We start from the raw sequence: 20,337 nt of genomic DNA, 5'->3' as shown, positions 1-20,337 counted from the left end.
GTGACCCCAACTTCTAGCTTTGAAAACCTTTCTCCACTTCACTGACCCCCCCCCCCCCCCCCCCGAACAGGTGGGGTCACACAGTATTTTACAGCGAGAAGATGGCGGAGCTGAGAGCCAAGTCGAACCACCTCAGCTCCAGGAAGTGCATGGCCATGGTCAGCCCACTGTGGAAGAAGCTGGCCCAGAAGGAACAGGAGCACTACCAGAGAACAGCCCAGGAGAGGGCTAGGGAGTACCAAGTAGAGCTACGCAGCTGGTTTAATGTAAAGTCCATTCACTCTCTGGTTGTTTCCCACTTGGCACCCTATTCCCTAATCCCTATACAGTGTACTACTTTTGACCAGGGCCCATAGAGCTCTGGTCAGAAGTAGTGCACTTAGGGATAGGATGCCATTTGGGACAAACCCTCTTTCTTTTAGATGAAATATGACCGCTGTTGTGAGTTGAGATCTATCTGTAAAGTTTTTACTGTTAACTGGTGGTCTTACTATTTAACATTTTTCAGACCATGTCCACAAAGGAACAGTCAAAGTACTTGGATCAAAACCCAAATGTAAGTAGAGATAAAACCGAGAGGAAATTGAGGTGTGTGTGTGTGTGTGTGTGTATAAGGCCCTATAAAATGGTAGATTTTTTATTTTTTTCTTCCCGATTCTGTTTAGTTTTTCAGGTTTCCATTTACCCCAGTTTTTTTTTAGGTTTTCCCTCTCAAAAGCACACTTTAATAAAAAATTAATAAAATGAAGTTGGATGTTGTAAGTCCACAACAATTCTTAAACCACATCAGGTGACCACTTTTTAGGTCTAGAAGGAATTTAGATTTTTGGGTGTAGTTAGTGAACCTTTAATTCCAGTGCGGACCTAGCAAGAGGCTGTTGTTTAGCTGTGTTTTTGTAGCACACGTGATGGTAGAGTTTGAAACAAATACCCTCTTGATTGATGCAAATAATCATGATATCATTCTGCCAGGTAAGCATAGGCTACTTTGTAGTTAACATTTTAATTGAGTTTCTTTTCATTAGCATCATCACTAACGGCTACACAAAGTGGTAGAGGCGCGCACCGGTCATACACAGACGTGGAATTCTCTTTGCCTCTTCAGAAAGTTGCAGGAAATACGAATCACTGAAACATTCTGTTCATCTCTTATAATAAACTTTAATTTTCAATACATTTAGTTGATTCCCTAGTTCAATACATTTTAGAATATTCTTGATTTCTGTTTTACTGTCTGGATTCCGTGATATTTCCCGGTACCACGGATTTTATAGGGCTGTGTGTGGTTGCGATTGGCGTGAGTTATCTTTAGCGTTGATGTTGTATCTGTTCTTCAGAAATTGAAAATCCTCAACAACCCAGAGCAGGGATACATGGCAAAGAAGGGCAGGACATCAGTAAGTTAATAACACACCACACGTTATCACCTCCACATCACCACAACGTGACGGCAAAAGACGTGCTGATGCAGTGCCTTCAGAAAGTATTCACTCCCCTTGACTTTTTCCACATTTTGTTCTTACAGCCCAAATTTAAAACATATTACATTTACTTTTTGTCACTGGCCTACACACTATTTCCCATAATGTCGAAGTGGAATCACGTTTTTCAAAATTCATAAAAAATGAAAACCTGAAATGTCTTGCATGGTATTCAACTCCTTTTGTTATGGGAAGCCTAAATGAGTAAAAAGGTGGCGGGTATCTAGTCAGTTGTACAACTGAATTCATTGAACTGAAATGTGTCTTCCGCATTTAACCCAACCCCTCTGAATCAGAGAGGTGCGGGGGGGGGGGGGGCTGCCTTAATCGACATCTACGTTATCCACGCCTGGGGAACATTGGATTAACTGCCTTGCTCAGTGGCAGAATGATAGGTTTTTACCTTGTCAGCTTGGGGATTCGATCTAGTAACATTTCGGTTACTGGCACATACATACAGTGCCTTCGGAAAGTATTCAGACCCCTTGACTTTATCCATATTTTGTTACGTTACAGCCTTATTCTAAAATGGATTAAATCGGTTTTTTCCCTCATCAATCTACACACAATACCCCATAATGTCAAAGCGAAAACAGGTTTTTAGAAATGTTTGCAAAAAAATACCTTATTTACATACACTACTGTTCAAAAGTTTAGGGTCAATTAGAAAGAAAAGCACTTTTTTTTTTTTTGTCCATTAAAATAACATCAAATTGATCAGAAGTACAGTGTAGACATTGTTAATGTTGTAAATGACTATTGTAGCTGGAAACGGCGTCATACCCAAGAAGACTCGAGGTTGTAATCACCGAAGGTGCTTTAACAAAGTACTGAAGGTCTGAATACTTATGTAAATGTGATATTTCAGTTTATGTATTTTTATTATACATTTGCAAAAAAAATAACCTGTTTTTGCTTTGTCATTATGGGTTATCGAGTGTAGATTTATGAGGGGGTAAAAAACGATTTAATACTTTTTACAGTAAGGCTGTAAGTAACACAATTTGGAAAAAGTCAAAGGGTCTGAATACTTTCCAAATGCACTGTGTATATAGTTTCAAACAGTGTATGCACATCAAATGCTTTGCAGGTGCTGGGTATGTTGTAAAGATTAGATACCTGCACGCTGACAAATGCTCTAGTTGTTTCTTTGTACAACATCAGCCTGACGAAGACCTTCAGGTCGAAGCATTGCACAATAAAACTCCTGGAGCGTTCATTGGGTATTGTTTATTTAATATTTATAATACTTAGAACTGCAACAAGTGCTCCTATGGGGCGGAATCCTAACTTGACATGGTCTGTGTCCCAAATGGCATCCTGTTCCCTTTAAAGTGCACTACTTTTGACCAGGGCCTATAGGGTTAGGCATCATTTCAATGTAAGGGTTAAATCCCTCACTGATGTCCAATGAGGATTTCAGCCAGTATCCGCATGTTTCTCTCTAGGACTCAGAGGATCACATCGACACATCCAGTGATGAAGATGACTCTGAGGTTGGAATAGACACTTTTTAAAAAATTTAATCAAGCCTTTTATTTTTGGGACAATTCGCCATGATAAGTGTTAACACTGATCTTATGTATCTTTTAGGATGATGAACATATGATGGAAAAGGAGAATTGGTCAGGGTGCTCCAGTATTAGCTCCAGTTCCGAAGAGGACTCCGATACGGAATGATACACACTGTCCATAACCTAATGACTGAATTAATGTCATTGACACTTGTCCCAATACACTCGTGTGTTTATTTTGATCCTTGGCCTTTTTTTTTTTGCCTTCATTTAACTAGGCAAGTCAGTTAACAAGAAATTCTTATTTTAAATGATGGCCTAGGAACAGTGGGTTAACTGCCTTGTTCAGGGGCAGAATGACAGATTATTTCTACCTTGTCAGCTCGGGGATTCGATCTTGCAACCTTTCGGTTACTTGTCCAACACTCTAACCACTAGGCTACCTGCCGCCCTGTTCAGATGGTGTGAGGAAATGCATCCTTCATTCCTCCCTTCTTTGAAGAAATCACAGATCTGAAATGAGCTCCATTTTCTTTAAGAGGACTCTGATTCAGAACGATGCACACTGCCCATAACCCAATGTCACTGTTCTTGCTTGTTGGAGATCGAAGACTAATGGGACTACCTCATTCTCCCTTTCTTCGGGAGGAGGGACTCTAAGGTCAATATTCTAGTTCTTGATATTCAGTATATATCACAAGATTCTTAACACAATTCAATTTTATTGGCTTGTGTTGCCATTTGTTGACTGTTCAGAATAAAATGTTACATGAGTTGAAATGTTTCCACTGCTTTATGATTTTGGTTAAGGGACTGCCTAGACAGTTTTATTGCTTGAACATTGAGTAACAGTGACACAACATTCAGTATCTTGTATCAACAGGCCCCAACAATGTTCATCGTTAATAAAATCTGAATTTTCCTGTGTGGTAGTTATGTGAAAGGACCATTTATTCATCAGTTTCCATCAAAACAGAACTCTTACTCATGATGTAATTTAGTGCTGCAGATTATGACGTTTCATGTAAAGTTTGAGAATCAGATTGCTGTTTGATCGGTATCCTCTATGAACTTGAAGTGGACAAGAGGTAAGATGCATTAATTTGCCAGTCGATATTATTTGATGTAGTCTGACCTCCGTTCACAAATTCAATGGTTTTACCTGCGCCAGGGAAGCCATAATTGTAATTTATTTTAGAGTATCTTTTGTTTATTCACTATTACACAGAGCTGGGTTATTGTAAGGGCTTACCGGTGCTGAAGCCCCTGGGCCCAGGCCTGTGGGGGGCCCAAGAGGCAGGTAAAAAAATTGTACAAATAAAGGAAATCCGTACAGTATGTGTAATACAGTGGGGGGGGGGAGTATTTGATCCCCTGCTGATTTTGTATGTTTGCCCACTTACAAAGAAATGATCAGTCTATAATTTTAATAGTAGGTTTATTTGAACAGTGAGAGACAGAATAACAACAAAAAATTTCCAGAAAAACACATGTTATAAAATTATTTGCATTTTAACGAGGGAAATAAGTATTTGACCCCTCTGGAAAACATGAGTTAATACTTGGTGAAAAAACCCTTACATTTACGTCATTTAGCAGACGCTCTTATCCAGAGCGACTTACAAATTGGCCTTGTTGGCAATCACAGAGGTTAGACGTTTCTTGTAGTTGGCCACCAGGTTTGCACGCATCTCAGGAGGATTTTGTCCCACTCCTCTTTGCAGAGCTTCTCCAAGTCATTTAGGTTTCGAGGCTGACGTTTGGCAACGCGAACCTTCAGCTCCCTCCACAGACTTTCTATGGGATTAAGGTCTGGAGACTGGTTAGGCCACTCCAGGACCTTAATGTGCTTCTTCTTGAGCCACTCCTTTGTTGCCTTGGCTGTGTGTTTTGGGTCATTGTCATGCTGGAATACCCATCCACGACCCATTTTCAATGCCCTGGCTGAGGGAAGGAGGTTCTCACCCAAGATTTGACGGTACATGGTCCCTTTGATGCGGTGAAGTTGTCCTGTCCCCTTAGCAGAAAAACACCCCCAAAGCATAATGTTTCCACCTCCATGTTTGATGGTGTTCTTGGGGTCATAGGCAGCATTCCTCCTCCTCCAAACACAGCGAGTTGATGCCAAAGAGCTCCATTTTGGTCTCATCTGACCACAACACTTTCACCAGTTGTCCTGAGTCATTCAGATGTTCATTGGCAAACTTCAGACGGGCATGTATATGTATTCTTGAGCAGGGGGACCTTGCGGGCGCTGCAGGATTTCAGTCCTTCACGGCGTAGTGTGTTACCAATTGTTTTCTTGGTGACTATGGTCTCAGCTGCCTTGAGATCATTGACAAGATCCTTCCATGTAGTTCTGGGCTGATTCCTCACCGTTCTCATGATCATTGCAACTCCACGAGGTGAGATCTTGCATGGAGCCCCAGGCCGAGGGATATTGACAGTTCTTTTGTGTTTCTTCCATTTGCGAATAATCGCACCAAATGTTGTCACCTTCTCACCAAGCTGCTTGGTGATGGTCTTGTAGCACATTCCAGCCTTGTGTAGGTCTACAATCTTGTCCCTGACATCCTTGGAGAGCTATTTGGTCTTGGCCATGGTGGAGAGTTTGGAATCTGATTGATTGCTTCTGTGGACAGGTGTCTTTTTTACAGGTAACAAGCTGTGGTTAGGAGCACTCCCTTTAAGAGTGTGCTCCTAATCTCAGCTCGTTACCTGTATAGAAGACACCTGGGAGCTAGAAATCTTTCTGATTTATAGGGGGTCAAATACTTATTTCCCTCTTAAAATGCAAATCAATTTATAACATTTGACATGTTTTTCTGGATTTTTTGTTATTCTGTCTCTCACTGTTCAAATAAACCTACCATTAAAATTATATATTGACCCTTTCGTACAAAATCAGCAGGGGATCAAATCCTTTTCCCCCCCACTGTATATACAGTACCAGTCAAGTTTAGACACACCTACAAATTCAAGGGTTTTTCTTTAATTTTCTTTAACCATGGAAAATGCATTCCACCATAACATGTTATTTGTGTCCCTTATTTATTCAAGTGTTTCCTTTATTTTGGCAGTTATCGGTTGCCTACAGTCGACTAGACTGCAATTTGGCCAGCATGATTGCCATATAGTGCGTTTGGAAAGTATTCAGACCCATTGACTTTTTCCACATTTAGTTACATTACAGCCTTATTCTAAAATGAAATAAATAAATAAATAAGCCTTAATCTACACACAATACCACATAATGACAAAGTGAAAACAGGTTTTTAGAATTTTTTTGCACATTAAAATAAAAACTGAAATACCTTATTTACATAAGTATTCAGACCCATTGCTATGAGACTCGAAATGGAGCTCAGGTGCATCCTGTTTCCATTCATCATCCTTGATGTTTGTACAACTTGATTGGAGTCCACCTGTGGTAAATTCTATATACGGTCCCATTGTTGACAGTGCATGTCAGAGCAGAAACCAAGCCATGAGGTCGAAGGAATTATCTGTAGCGCTCTGAGACATCTGAGGATGGGTAACACAACATTTCTGCAGCATTGAAGGTCCCCAAGAACGCAGTGGCCTCCATTCTTAAATGAAAGAAGTTTGGAACCACCTAGACTCTTCTTAGAGCTGGCTGCCTGGCCAATCTGACAAATCGGGGGAAAGGGCCTTTGGTGAGGGAGGTGACCAAGAACCCGATGGTCACTGACAGAGCTCCAGAGTTCCTCTGTGGAGATGGGAGAACCTTCCAGAAGGACACCCATCTCTGCAGCACTCCACCAATCAGGCCTTTATGGTAGAGTGAACAGACGGAAGCCACTCCTCAGTAAAAGGCACACGATAGGACCGCTTGGAGTTTGCCAAAAGGCACCTAAAGGACTCTCAGACCATGAGAAACAAGATTCTCTGGTCTGATAAAACCAAGATTGAACTCCTTGGCCTGAATAACAAGCTTCACGTCTGGAAGAAACCTGGCACCATCCCTTCAGTGAAGCGTGGTGGTGGCAGCATCATGCTGTGGGGATGTTTTTCATCGGGCAGGGACTGGGAGACTAGTCAGGATCGAGGGAAAGATGAACCGAGAAAGGGACCTGCTCCAGAGCGCTCAGGACCTCTGACTGGGGTGAAGGTTCACCTTCCAACAGGACAACGACCCTAAGCACACAACCTAGGCACAGCAGAAGCGGCTTCGGGACAATTCTCAATGTCCTTTAGTGGCCCAGCCAGATCCCAGACTTGAACCCGATCAAACATCTCTGGGGAGACCTGAAAATAGCTGTGTCACTGGGCAGCTCTCGGCTGTGCTTCCCTTTTGTAGTCTGGAAACCATGTCTTTGATGTATTTGATACCATTCCACCTATTCGGCTCCAGCCATTACCAAGAGCCCGTCCTCCCCAATTAAGGTTCCACCAACCTCCTGTGATGTGTAGTATTGGTGTAAAAAGCTGTGTGTTAACTGTAGGGGTACCCATTTTGATGGAGATCAGAAGTGTCCGTCAGACAAAGGCAGGTCGAGGTTGCCAGGGTCAGAGTAGTAGAAGGTGTCGTATGCTGAAGCAGTGAAAAGATTAGTAGAGAAAGATGGGTCCAGGGCGTAAGTGAGTAAGCCTGTGAGTAAGCCGAGGCCAGTAGAGAGGGATAGGAATAACATGTGTTTCAGTAAGGTTGGCTTCTTAGCGTTCATAGCCATGATTATCAACTGTACCACAGAAATGGAACGTAAAATCACAGAAAATATACGTTGTGGTGGCAGCTGAAGAGAAGTACTTGGGTGTACAAGATTTTACAAGGTGTGTTGAACGATAGTGTCTCGTCCTCCCAGGCTGTCGACCTGGTGTAGGATCAGATAGAGCAAAGGTAGTGGAATAGTGGTGAGGTTTTAATTGGTGTAGGGTTAGCTGGTAGAGCAATTTTTCTTCCCTTTCCCTATCCTTTTTTCCCTCTTTTTGTGTCACAAAGTGTAATGAATTCACACTCCAGGGCCCAGTTTCCCAATAGCGATGGAACTTAGGCTTACAAGTGTTTTAACAATGCATGTTTCCTACAACGGCTGAAGATGTAACATGCATTTCCCAAAACACCACGCAGAGAGAACGTTGGATCATGTGTCTGTTGATACTAAAACTATTGAAAGAAAGAGACGCTGCTCTCGGATCAACTTTCTCCATTCAAATCTTTAACATTATAATTATTTCACAATACTGACGACGGATCAGATCCTATAGAGATGTTACCACCTACAGCTGCAAATATGAGGCGGCTTATTCTAATGCTTACCCAATAAAAAGGCACTAAATCACCAATTTGGCACATCATTGCACACGTCAGGCTACAAATCATGACATGTATTGAGACCAATTACCGGAAGTAGCCTACAAGTAGCAAAAGAGAACTCAATTGATTGAACATGAAATGTAGTTCATGATTGAAATAGGCCTATAGTCCACCTATAGTCCACATCAATTGCAAAGACATTGGCAACTTTGGATTTGTAGTCCTCTTTGTTCTGAAGTTACCTGTGGATGGATAAGCCATGGGATTCTATGTTTAGCAGAGGATCTTCTGTGTATAATGTCACACGGGAGGGCAAAACAGCATCTACAGCTGTTCTATGGGTGGTCTGAGGCAGGCGTTAGATTAAAAGCGTTTTCAAGTGCTACTTTAATAACTACGGTTTTGGGAAACAGCTTGGAGATTTAACAGTTCTCCTACGAAGTTTCTAACGATGAACTTAGCCTTAAGATGCTTTTGGGGAACCGGACCCAGAAAAGTAGGCACACAGCCCACACAGTAGGTGGTGGCATGCACCTCTAACGTATGTTTGTAGATCGCCATAATACCATAGAAGAAGAAGACGGCATATTAAAGGGGACAGTCTAGCGAATCCAGCAGTCGTGGTTTCATTTCACTTTGACATTCTTAGCCAGATTTAGAGCGCTCAACAGGAAAAAATACTAAATAATTTTGTAAAATTGAAACACGGCCACTTTGGGGCCAAATTTGTACTGTCCCTAAATATGATCATGTTTATTTTACAGTTATAAGAAAGATAAAATCTTATCAATTTGATTGTTACAATTTGATTGTTACTATATTTAAAAAGCATTTCAGTCATTTCAAGCCATATTCCCCCACTTTTGTTGAATAGGGAAGAAATTATATTAGATTTTGTATATTTGTACTATGTACTTGAGTTTGTCCTCAAAAGTGAGTAAACCTCAGCAATTTATATAATTTTTTAACCAAAAAGGTGAGTTCTAGACCTTTCTAGAACTATGCAGCATTACCAGTTATTGTCTCATGAAAATTATTACTTTGGGGTATGTCTATTTAAGCGGAAATCAACATTTTGCCATAACGTTCAAGAGTTTTAATTAAAGGGCTATCATCTCTAGAGAAGAGAAAACACATCAAGTTATTTGACAGACTGAGGCGAAAGAGAGAGGCTTCACAGTCACCAGGGCCATTGCAGCATCTTTACAATTTGAGTGGTTAAAAAGCCCTTAATGATGTGAGACATATTGTTTTGGCTGGTCTGAGGCTGGGGTAACAGTGCTGTAGTGCTGTCTCTGGATGTGTGGTTCAACAGAGAGTGATGGCAGGGCTCCTGTGCACTCTGCCCTGGGTGCTCCTCCACTGGCAAGGACTGGATAGAACTGGCCTGAGCATAGGAGGGATCTCCATTGTTTGCCTCTGGCTGGTGGTGTCCATAGTAATAGCTGTTTCTACAGTTAACACAATAACAGGTTGATAGACCACAAGGAGCCCAGTGATCGCTCCATTGGGGGAAACAAGGAGAGCAAAAACTTGACTCACTCCCTCCTATTCAGTGAAAATCACAGTAAACATTGGACTCACCTGAGGTGTGTAAATAGTACCCAATGATGTACAGTGAGCTACAAAAGTATTGAGACAGTGACACATTTGTTGCTGTTTTGTCTCTACTCCAGCACTTTGGTGACGATACAATGACTTTGAGGTTAAAGTGCAGACTGCCAGCTTTAATATGAGGGTATTTTCATCCATATCGGGTGAACCATTTAGAAAGCACTTTTTGTACATAGTCCCCACATTTTAGGGGACCAAAAGTATTGGGACAATTCACTTGTCTATAAAAGTAGTAAAAATGTAAGTATTTGGTCCCATAATCATAGCATGCACTGACTTCATCAAGCTTGTAACTGTACACGTGTGTTTGATGCATTTGCTGTTTGGTTTGATTGTGTGATTTGTACCCAACAGAAATGAATGGTAAATAATGTATTGTCATTTTGGATGAACTATTATTGTAAATGTTTCTAAACACTTCTACATTAATGTGGATGCTACCATGATGGGGGGTATGGTATTTGTGTGTAACTTTCTCACATATAACGTTTCATTAAATTAATTAAAATAATTAAGTCAGCCCGAAAAATATATCATATTAACGCACAGTATGTATCTTCTTTCTTACATGATTCTGTATTTGGATAGAAAGCAAGCATATAGAGTCACAGGAAGTGTGTAGCAGGCTCTGACGTGTGTGTGTCCTCAGGTCAGTAGTACAGGGGACTGGTTCGGACGCATGTCTTCATTCCCTGGGCAACAACTCTTCTCTCTTTGTCGTCCCCTCCGTGCCCTCCCTCTCTCTTCTCCTGTCATCTGCCTGATGCCTCTCTTCAAAGTTTACTATAATAGGACAAAACAAGTATTTTTCTAATGTAGCTGGCCTCTGACTCTCTGACAAAATAAAAGTGAAATAAAATAATAATATGAGCATGTTAAGTTTTTCGCTGTTAATGGCAATGGATTACTGATCGACTAGCGGCAGACGTGACAGAGTTCACCATCCATTTTAACTATGTTGAAATTGAATTATAATCACTGAAAACAAGTGTTTTTCCAATGTTGTAGCTGGCATAATGTGGGCATGTTTTGATTTGCAATGTTAATGACAAAGGATTAGTGATCTACTAGTAGAACATATATGGCACATTTTTAATCATCCATTTTTACTGTGTTAAAATTGAATTATGTTACATCAAAGTTCACTGTGATATACAGTAAACTAGTGTTTTTCCAATCTTGTAGCGGGTATAATATGGGCATATTATGCTTTACAATGTTAATGACAATGGATTAGTGATCTTCTAGTGGGTGACGTTACAAAAATGTTTTTATTTGATTTTCTTTTTAATTGATTTATTAGGATCCCCATTAGCCGACGCCAATGGCGACAGCTAGGCTTACTGGGGGTCAGACACATAACAAAAAAGACATAACAGACAAAATACTTTACAATTGTCATACACACACTCTACATGTTAATGTTTTTAAATGTATCTTTCAGTTACACATGTCAGTACTTACACACAACAAGTAGGTCACATGGGGGAGAGGCGTTGTGCCGTGAGGTGTTGCTTTATCTGTTTTTTGAAACCAGGTTTGATGTTCACTTGTGCTATATAAGATGGAAGGGAGTTCCATGCATTCATGGCTCTGTATAATACAGTACGTTTCCTTGAAATTGTTCTAGACCTGGAGACTGTGAAAAGACCCCTGGTGGCATGTCTGGTGGGGTAAATGTGTGTGTCAGTGCTGTGTGTAAGTTGACTATGCAAACAATTTGGAATTTCCAACACAATGTTTCTTATAAAAACAAGAAGTGACGCAGTCAGTCTTTCATCAACTCTTGGCCAAGAGAGATTGGCATGCTTATTAATAATATTTGCCCTCTGATTACAATGAAGAGCAAGATGTGATGATCTGTTCTGGGCCAGCTGCAGCTTAATTAGTTCTGTCTTAGCAGCACTTGACCATATGTGTAAGGCGCGACGCTGGTAGAGACGAGAAGCAGGTACAGGGAGTGAACATTTAATTATCAACCAACATTGAACAGGACATGAACACATAACGACATTAACGCAGACACAGGGAACAAATGGGGGAGCAGACAGTTATAGACGGGCAATCAACAAAGGGAAGGAGTCCAGGTGAGTCCTATGAGCGCTGCTGCATGTAGCGGGAGCAGCCGTGACAATATGACTGGACAATAATCAAGGTAAGATAAAACTAGAGCCTGCAGGACATGCTTTGTGGAGTGTGGTGTCAAAATATCTTTATTACAGACAGACCTCTCCCCAGACCTCTCAACCATTTTGTTACGTTACAGCCTTATTCTAAAATGGATTTAAAAAATATTCCTCATCAATCTACACACAATACCCCATAATGACAAAGCAAAAGCAGGTTTTTAGAAATGTTTGCAAATGTATTAAATAAAAAATGCAAATATCACATTTACATAAGTATTCAGACCCTTTACTCAGTACTTTGTTGAAGCACCTTGGGTAGTGTGTCTCGAGTCTTCTTGTGTACAAGCTTGGCACAACCTGTATTGGGGATTTTCTCCCATTCTTCTCTGCAGATCCTCAAGCGCTGTCAGGTTAGATGGGGAGCGTCGCTGCACAGCTATTTTCAGGTGTCTCTAGAGATGTTCGATTGGGTTCAAGGCCAGGCTCTGGCTGGGCCACTCAAGGACATTCAGAGACTTGTTTTTTAATTTATTTATTTTAACCTTCATTTAACTAGGCAAGTCAGTTAATTAAGAACAAATTCTTATTTACAATGACAGCCTACCAGAAGGCCTCCTGCGGGGACGGGGTCTGGGATTAAAAATAAAAAATATGGCACAAAACACACATGACAAGAGAGACAACAAAACACTACATAAAGAGAGACCTAAGACTGTTGTTGTGTGGCAGCAACACATGGTAGCAGCACATGACAACACAGAATGGTAGCAACAAAACATGACAACAACATGGTAGCATCGCAACATGGCAGCAGCACAACATGGTAGCAGCACAAAACATAGTACAAACAATAATGGGCACAGACAACATCACAAAGGTCAAGAAGTTAGAGACAATACATCACACAAAGCAGCGTGATGGCTGCTTTGCGTGATGTATTGTTGTCTCTAACTTCTTGACCTTTGTTGCTACCTCAATGAGGACCTTTAAGGTTGCAGTGACAGATCCATAACCTTAGCGGAAACCAGATTGTATACCAGAGAGGATACTATAGATATCAAGAAAGCCAGTCAGTTGATTATTGACAAGTTTTTCCAACACGTTTCATAAACAGGGCAAAATAGAAATAGGCTTATAACAGTTAGGATCAGCTTGATCTTCCCCTTTAAATAAAGGATGCACCGTGGCTGCCTTCCAAGCAATGGGAACCTCCCCAGAGAGGACAGACAGCCTTGGCGATGATAGGGACAGCAACCTTAAAGAAGAAAGGGTCTAAACCATCTGACCCAGATGTTTTTTGGGGGTCAAGTTTAAGGAGCTCCGTTAGCACCTCAGACTCAGTGACCGCCTGCAGGGAGAAACTTTGTAGGGGAAAAAGAGGGAGGAGTATCGGGGCTTGTTGCATTAGAAGAGGTGGGAGATGAGTAAATGTTGGATGGGCAAGGGGGCATGGCTTAGTCAAATAGGAATTCTGACTTAATGAAGTGGTGATTAAAGAGCTCAGCCATGTGCTTCTTGTCAGTAACAACCACATCATCAACGTTAAGGGACATGGGCAGCTGTGAGGAGGAGGGTTTATTCTCCAGGTCTTTAACCGTTTTCCATAACTTTTTGGGGTTAGGCCCAGAGAGAGAGAACTGCTCCTTAAACTAACTTTGGCCTTCCGGATAGCCTGAGTGCACTTATTTCTCATTTGCCTGAACGTGAGCCAGTCAGCCTGTGTATGCGTGTGCCGAGGCTTTCGCCAAATGCAATTCTTGAGGTGGAGTAACTCTGCAAGATCACGGTCGAACCAGGGGTTGAACCTGTTTTTAATTCTCATTTTCTTTATGTTGCCGTGTTTGTTAACAATACCACTGAAAATATTAAAAAAGAAGGTTCAAGTGTCTTCAACAGAGGGGATCAAGCTGATCCTATACCAATTTACAGAGGCCAGTCATGAAGGAAGGCTTGTTCATAAAAAATGTTGATCACAATGATCACTAAGGTCACTACAGAGACACCAGACTGATACCTATCAGGATTATTTGTGAGGATAACATCAAGGAGAGTAGCCTTTTCTGGGTGTTTGGAGTCATACCTTGTTGGATTGGTGATCTGAGAAAGATTTAGGGAGTCCCATTGCTTTAGGACTTGGTCAGGTGGTTTAAGCATGTCCCAGTTTAGGTCACCTAGGAGGACAAATTCAGACTTAGTGTAAGAGGCCAGGAGAGAGCTTAGGGCAGGTAGGGTACAGGCCGGTGCTGATGGAGGACGATAACACCCAGCAACAGTCAACAAAGAGTTACTGGAAAGTTTAATGCTTAAAACCAGCAAATCAAATTGTTTGGGGACAGACTTGGTGGAAACAACCGAGCCCTGAATGTGATCCTTGGTAAAGATTGCCACTCCCCCAACTTTGGAAAATCTGTCTTGCCGAAAAAGGTTATAACCAGAAAGGTTAACAACAGTATTCAAAACACATCTGGATTGGAGCTGGGAGCCCACACTTTCAATTGATCCATTTTAGGTAATAAGCTTTTAGTGTTAACGTGCAGAAAACCCAGGCTTTTACGAGAGCAGTTCCAAGCCACTCCTGTGTTGTCTTGGCTGTGTGCTTAGGGTGGTTGTCCTGTTGGAAGATGAACCTTCGCCCATTCTGAGGTTCTGGACGCTCTTGAGCAGGTTTTCATCAAGGATCTCTCTGTCCTTTGCTCCGTTCATCTTTCCCTCAATCCTGAGTAGTCTCCCAGTCCCTGCCTCCGAAAAACATCCCCACAGCATGATGTTACCACCACCATGCTTCACCGTAGGGATGGTGCCAGGTTTCCTCCAGACGTGACATTTGGCATTCAGGCCAAAGAGTTCAATCTTGGTTTCATCAGACCAGAGAATCTTGTTTCTCATGGTCTGAGAGTCCTTTAAGTGCCCTTTGGCAAACTCCAAGATGGCTGTCATGTGGCTTTTACTGAGGAGTGGCTTCATTCTGGCCACTCTACCATAAAGGCTTGATTGGTGGAGTGCTGCAGAGATGGTTGTCCTTCTGGAAGGAATTCTGGAACTCTGTCAGAGTGACCATAGGGTTCTTGGTCACCTCCCTGACCAAGGCCGTTCTCCCCCAATTGCTCAGTTTGACTGGGCTGCCAGCTGTTGGAAGAGTCTTGGTGGTTACAAACTTCTTCCATTTAAGAATGATGGAGGCCACTGTGTTCTTGGGGACCTTCAATGCTGCAGACATTTTTGGCCACCATTCCCCAGATCTGTATCTCGATCTGTATCTCGACACAATCCTGTCTCGGAGCTCTACGCACAATTCCTTCTACCTCATGGCTTGGTTTTTGCTCTGACATGCACTGTCAACTGTGGGTGCTCAAATAGATAGGTGTGTGCCTTTCCAAATCATGTCCAATCGATTAAATTTACCACAGCTGGACTTCAATTAAGTTATTCTAGTCTCATAGAAAATGGTCTGAATACTTATGTAAATAAGGTATTTCTATTTTTTAAAAACCTGTTTTCAATTTGTCTTTATGGGGCATTGTGTGTAGATTGATGAGAAACATTTTTTATTTGATCCATTTTAGAATAAGGCTGTAACGTAACAAAATGTGGAAAAAGGGAAGGCGTCTGAAAACTTTCCCAAGGCACTGTATACAGTAACACCTCCCCCTTAAGATTTTCCTATCTCTTCTATATATGTTATATCCTTGTATTGCTACTGCTGTATCATCAAATGAAAAAAAATCTAAGTGAGTCTCAGAAATGGCCAATATATGAATGTTATCTGATGTTAGCAAGAAATTGATTTCATAAACCTTGTTCTAAGGGTACAGACAGTTGAAGTCGGAAGTTTACATACACTTAGGTTGGAGTCATTAAAACTCCACAAATTTCTTGTTAACAAACTATAGTTCTGGCAAGTCGGTTAGGACATCTACTTTGTGCATGACACAAGTCATTTTTCCAACAATTGTTTACAGACAGATTATTTCACTTATATTTCAATGTATCATAATTCCAGTGGGTCAGAAGTATATTCCCCTAAGTTGACTGTGCCTTTAAACAGCTTTGAAAATTCCAGAAAATGATGTCATGGCTTTAGAAGCTTCTGATAAGCTAATTGACATCATTTGAGTCAATTGGAGGTGTACCTGTGGATGTATTTCAAGGCCTACCTTCAAACTCAGTGCCTCTTTGCTGACATCAAGGAAAAAAATCAGCCAAGACCTCAGAATTTTTTTTATAGACCTCCACAAGTCTGGTTCATCCTTGGGAGCAATTTCCAAACGCCTGAAGGTACCACGTTCAACTGTACAAACAATAGTACGCAAGTATTAACACCATGGGACCACACAGCCGTCATATCGCTCAGGAAGGAGACGCATTCTGTCTCCTAGAGATGAACGTACGTTGGTGCGAAAAGAGAAAATCAATCCCAGAATAACAGCAAAGGACCTTGTGAAGATGCTGGAGGAAACCGGTACAAAAGTGTCTATATCCACAGTAAAACGAGTCCTATATCAACATAACCTGTAAGGCCGCTCAGCAAGGAAGAAGCCACTGCTCCAAAACCACCATAAATAAGCCAGACTACGGTTTGCAACTGCACATAGGGACAAATATCATACTTTTTGGAGAAATGTCCTCTGGTCTGATGAAACAAAAACAGAACTGTTTGGGCATAATGACCATCGTTATGTTTGGAGGAAAAAGGGGGAGGCTTGCAAGCCGAAGAACACCATCCAAACCGTGAAGCACGGGGGTGGCAGCATCATGTTCTAGGGGTGCTTTGCTGCAGGAGGGGCTGGTACACTTCACAAAATAGATGGCATCATGAGGTAGGAAAATTATGTGGATATATTGAAGCAACATCTCAAGACATCAGTCAGGAAGTTAAAGCTTGGTCGCAAATGGGTCTTCCAAATGGACAATGACCCCAAACTTACTTCCAAAGTTGTGAAAAAATGGCTTAAGGACAACAAAGTCAAGGTATTGGAGTGGCCATCACAAAGCCCTGACCCCAATCCTATAGAAAATTAGTGGGCAGAACTGGAAAAGCATGTGCGAGCAAGGAGGCCTACAAACCTGACTCAGTTACACCAGCTCTGTCAGGGGGAATGGGCCACAATTCACCCACCTTATTGTGGGAAGCTTGTGGAAGGCTACCTGAAACATTTGACCCAAGTTAAACAATTTAAAGGCAATGCTACCAAATACTAATTGAGTGTATGTAAACTTCTGACCCACTGGGAACGTGATGAAAGAAATAAAATCTGAAATAAATCATTCTCTCTACTATTATTCTGACATTTCACATTCTTAAAATAAAGTGGTGATCCTAACTAACCTAAAACAGGGAATTTTTACTAGGATTAAATGTCAGGAATTGTGAAAAACTGAGTTTAAATGTATTTGGTGTATGTAAACTTTCAACTGTATATGTATTATTTCTTACATTGTTAGCCCAGAAAACCTTGTGTTATTACATACAGCCGGGAAGACCTATTAGATATCAAAGAGAGGTCAACTTACCAGCACAACCAGCACTACGACCAGGAATATGACTTTCCCAAAGCGGATCCTTTGTCTGCACCTCCCAGGGCATTTGAAGTGATTCCAGAGGCCTACCCAAAACAACGCCGTCGGAGGAGGAGAGGGTGCCGGAGCGGACTTCTAGTGAGGTTTCGGATGCGCGCACACCACCCACTACTTCCTTATATGTTACTCGCTAATGTCCAGTCCCTCGTTAACAAAGTCGATGAAATTAGGGCAAGAGTTGCTTTCCAAAGAGGTATCTGGGATTGTAATATACTCTGTTTCACTGAGACATGGCTAGCAGGGGACATGCTGTCGGAGTTTGTACAGCCAACCGGATTTTCAGTGCATCGCGCCGACAGGAACAAACATCTCTCTGGTAAGAAGAAAAAAAGTTTGATTCCTCACAATCAAATGTCGACTGTATTAACTCCCAAGAGAACTCTCCCCGGTTATCGTCACAGCCGTGTATATCCCCACGCAAGCAGATACCAAGACGGCCATCAAGGAACTTCACTGGACTTTATGCAAACTGGAAACCCTATATCCTGAGGCTGCATTTATTGTAGCTGGGGATTTTAACAAGGCTACCTAAATTCTATCAGCATATCGATTGCAGTACACGAGCGAGTAACACACTCGACCACTGCTACCCTATATTCCACAATGCATACAAGGCCCTCCCCCTCCCTCGTTTTGGCAAATCTGACCATGACTCCATCTTGTTGGCCCCCTCCTATCGGCAGAAACTAAAACAGGAAGCGCCCGTGCTTAGGTCTATCCAACGCTGGTTTGACCAATCGGATTCCACGCTTGAAGATTGCTTCGATCATGTGGACTGGGCTATGTTCCGGGTAGCCTCAGACAATAACAGTGACGTATCGCTGACTTGGTGAGCGAGTTTATAAAGGAGTGTATAGGAGATGTTGTACCCACTGTGACTGTTAAAACCTTCCCTAACCAGAAACCGTGGATTGATGGCAGCATTCGCACAAAACTGAAAGCACGTACAGTGCCTTGCAAAAGTTTTCATCCCCCTTGTCATTTTTCCAATTTTGTTGCATTACAACCTGTAATTGAAATTGATTTTTTATTTTTATTTCATGTAATGGACATACACAAAATAGTCCAAGTTGGTGAAGTCAAGTGGTGCGTTCATATGTATTCATCCCCTTTGCTATGAAGCCCCTAAATAAGATCTGGTGCAACCAATTACCTTCATAAATCATATCATTTGTTAAATGAAGTCCACCTGTGTGCAATCTAAGTGTCACATGAACTGACACATGATCTCAGTATATATACACCTGTTCTGAAAGGCCCCAGAGTCTGCAACACCACTAAGCAAGGGGCACCACCAAGCAAGAGGCACCATGAAGACCAAGGAGCTCTCCAAACAGATAAGGGACAAAGTTGTGGAGAAGTACAGATCAGGATAGGGTTATAACAAAATATCCAAAATATTGAACATCCTACAGAGCACCATTAAATCCATTATTAGAACATTTAAAGAATATGGCACCACAGCAAACCTTTCAAGAGAGGGCCGTCCACCAAAACTCACAGACCAGGCAAGAAGAGCATTAATCAGAGAGGCAACAAAGACACCAAAGATAACCCTGAAGGAGCTCCAAAGCTCCACAGTGGAGATTGGAGTATCTGTCCTTAGGACCACTTTAAACCGTACACTCCACAGTGGTGGGCTTTATGGAAGAGTGGCCAGAAAAAAGTCATTGTTTAAAGAGAAAAATTAACAAACACGTTTGGTGTTTGCCAAAAGGCATGTGGGAGACTCCCCAAACATATGGAAGAAGGTACTCTGGTCAGATGGGACTAAAATTTTGCTTTTAGGCCATCAAGGAAAACGCTATGCCTGGAACATACCCAACACCTCTCATCACCCCGAGAATACCATCCCCACAATGAAGCATGGTTGTGGCAGCATCATGCTGTGGGAATGTTTTTCATCGGCAGGGATTGGGAAACTGGTCAGAATTGAAGGAATGATGGATGGCGTTAAATACAGGGAAATTCTTGAGGGAAACCTGTTTCAGTCTTCCAGAGATTTGAGACTGGGACGGAGGTTCACCTTCCAGCACGTGAGTGATTTCAGGGGAAACATTTAAATGTCTTGGAATGGCCTAGTCAAAGCCCAGACCTCAATCCAATTGAGAATCTGTGGTATGACTTAAAGATTGCTGTACACCAGCGGAACCCATCCAACTTGAAGTAGCTGGAGCAGTTTTGCCTTGAAGAATGGGAAAAAATCACAGTGGCTAGATGTGCCAAGCTTATAGAGACATACCCCAAGAGACTTGCAGCTGTAATTGCTGCAAAAGGTGGCTCTTCAAAGTATTGACTTTGGGGGGGTGAATAGTTATGCATGCTCAAGTTCAGGTTTTTTAAATTATTTCTTGTTTGCTTCACAATAAAAAAAATATTTTGCATCTTCAAAGTGTTAGGCATGTTGTGTAAATCAAATGATACAAACCCCCCCAAATCTATTTTAATTCCAGGTTGTAAGGCAACAAAATAGGAAAAACGCCAAGGAGGTTGAATACTTTCGCAAGCCTCTGTTACATCGCATTTAATCATGGCAAGGCAACTTGAAACATGGCCGAATACAAACAGTGTAGTTATTTCCTCCGTAAGGCAATCAAACAAGCAAAGCATCAGTATATAGACAAAGTGGAGTCGCAATTCAAAGGCTCAAATAGGAGACGTATGTAGCAGGGTCTACAGACAATCACGGATTACAAAAAGAAAACCAGCCCCGTCGTGGACATCGACGTCTTGCTCCCAGACAA

The 20,337-nt window shown here is 41.8% G+C and overlaps 1 protein-coding gene across 3 annotated transcripts in view; it reads left to right on the top strand.

The window, feature by feature from the left end:
• Positions 1-3,917, top strand: part of LOC106579092 (nucleolar transcription factor 1) — a 36,560-nt gene extending 32,643 nt beyond the window's left edge. For all 3 annotated transcript variants that reach the window (XM_014158640.3, XM_014158639.3, XM_014158641.3), the window contains 5 exons: positions 71-266; positions 509-556; positions 1,338-1,397; positions 2,930-2,977; positions 3,075-3,917. In XM_014158640.3, coding sequence (XP_014014115.3) covers positions 71-266; positions 509-556; positions 1,338-1,397; positions 2,930-2,977; positions 3,075-3,161 — 439 coding nt within the window. In that variant the 3' untranslated portion in view covers positions 3,162-3,917. The remainder of the gene's footprint in view (positions 1-70; positions 267-508; positions 557-1,337; positions 1,398-2,929; positions 2,978-3,074) is intronic.
• The last annotated feature ends 16,420 nt before the right edge of the window (positions 3,918-20,337 follow it).

The sequence above is a fragment of the Salmo salar genome, chromosome 19 (assembly GCF_965601325.2).
Source record: "Salmo salar chromosome 19, fSalSal1, whole genome shotgun sequence".
In the NCBI taxonomy this organism is placed as follows: Eukaryota; Metazoa; Chordata; class Actinopteri; order Salmoniformes; family Salmonidae; genus Salmo; species Salmo salar.
The sequence above is the reverse complement of the archived record's forward strand: the minus strand, read 5'-3'. Positions and strand labels throughout refer to the sequence as shown.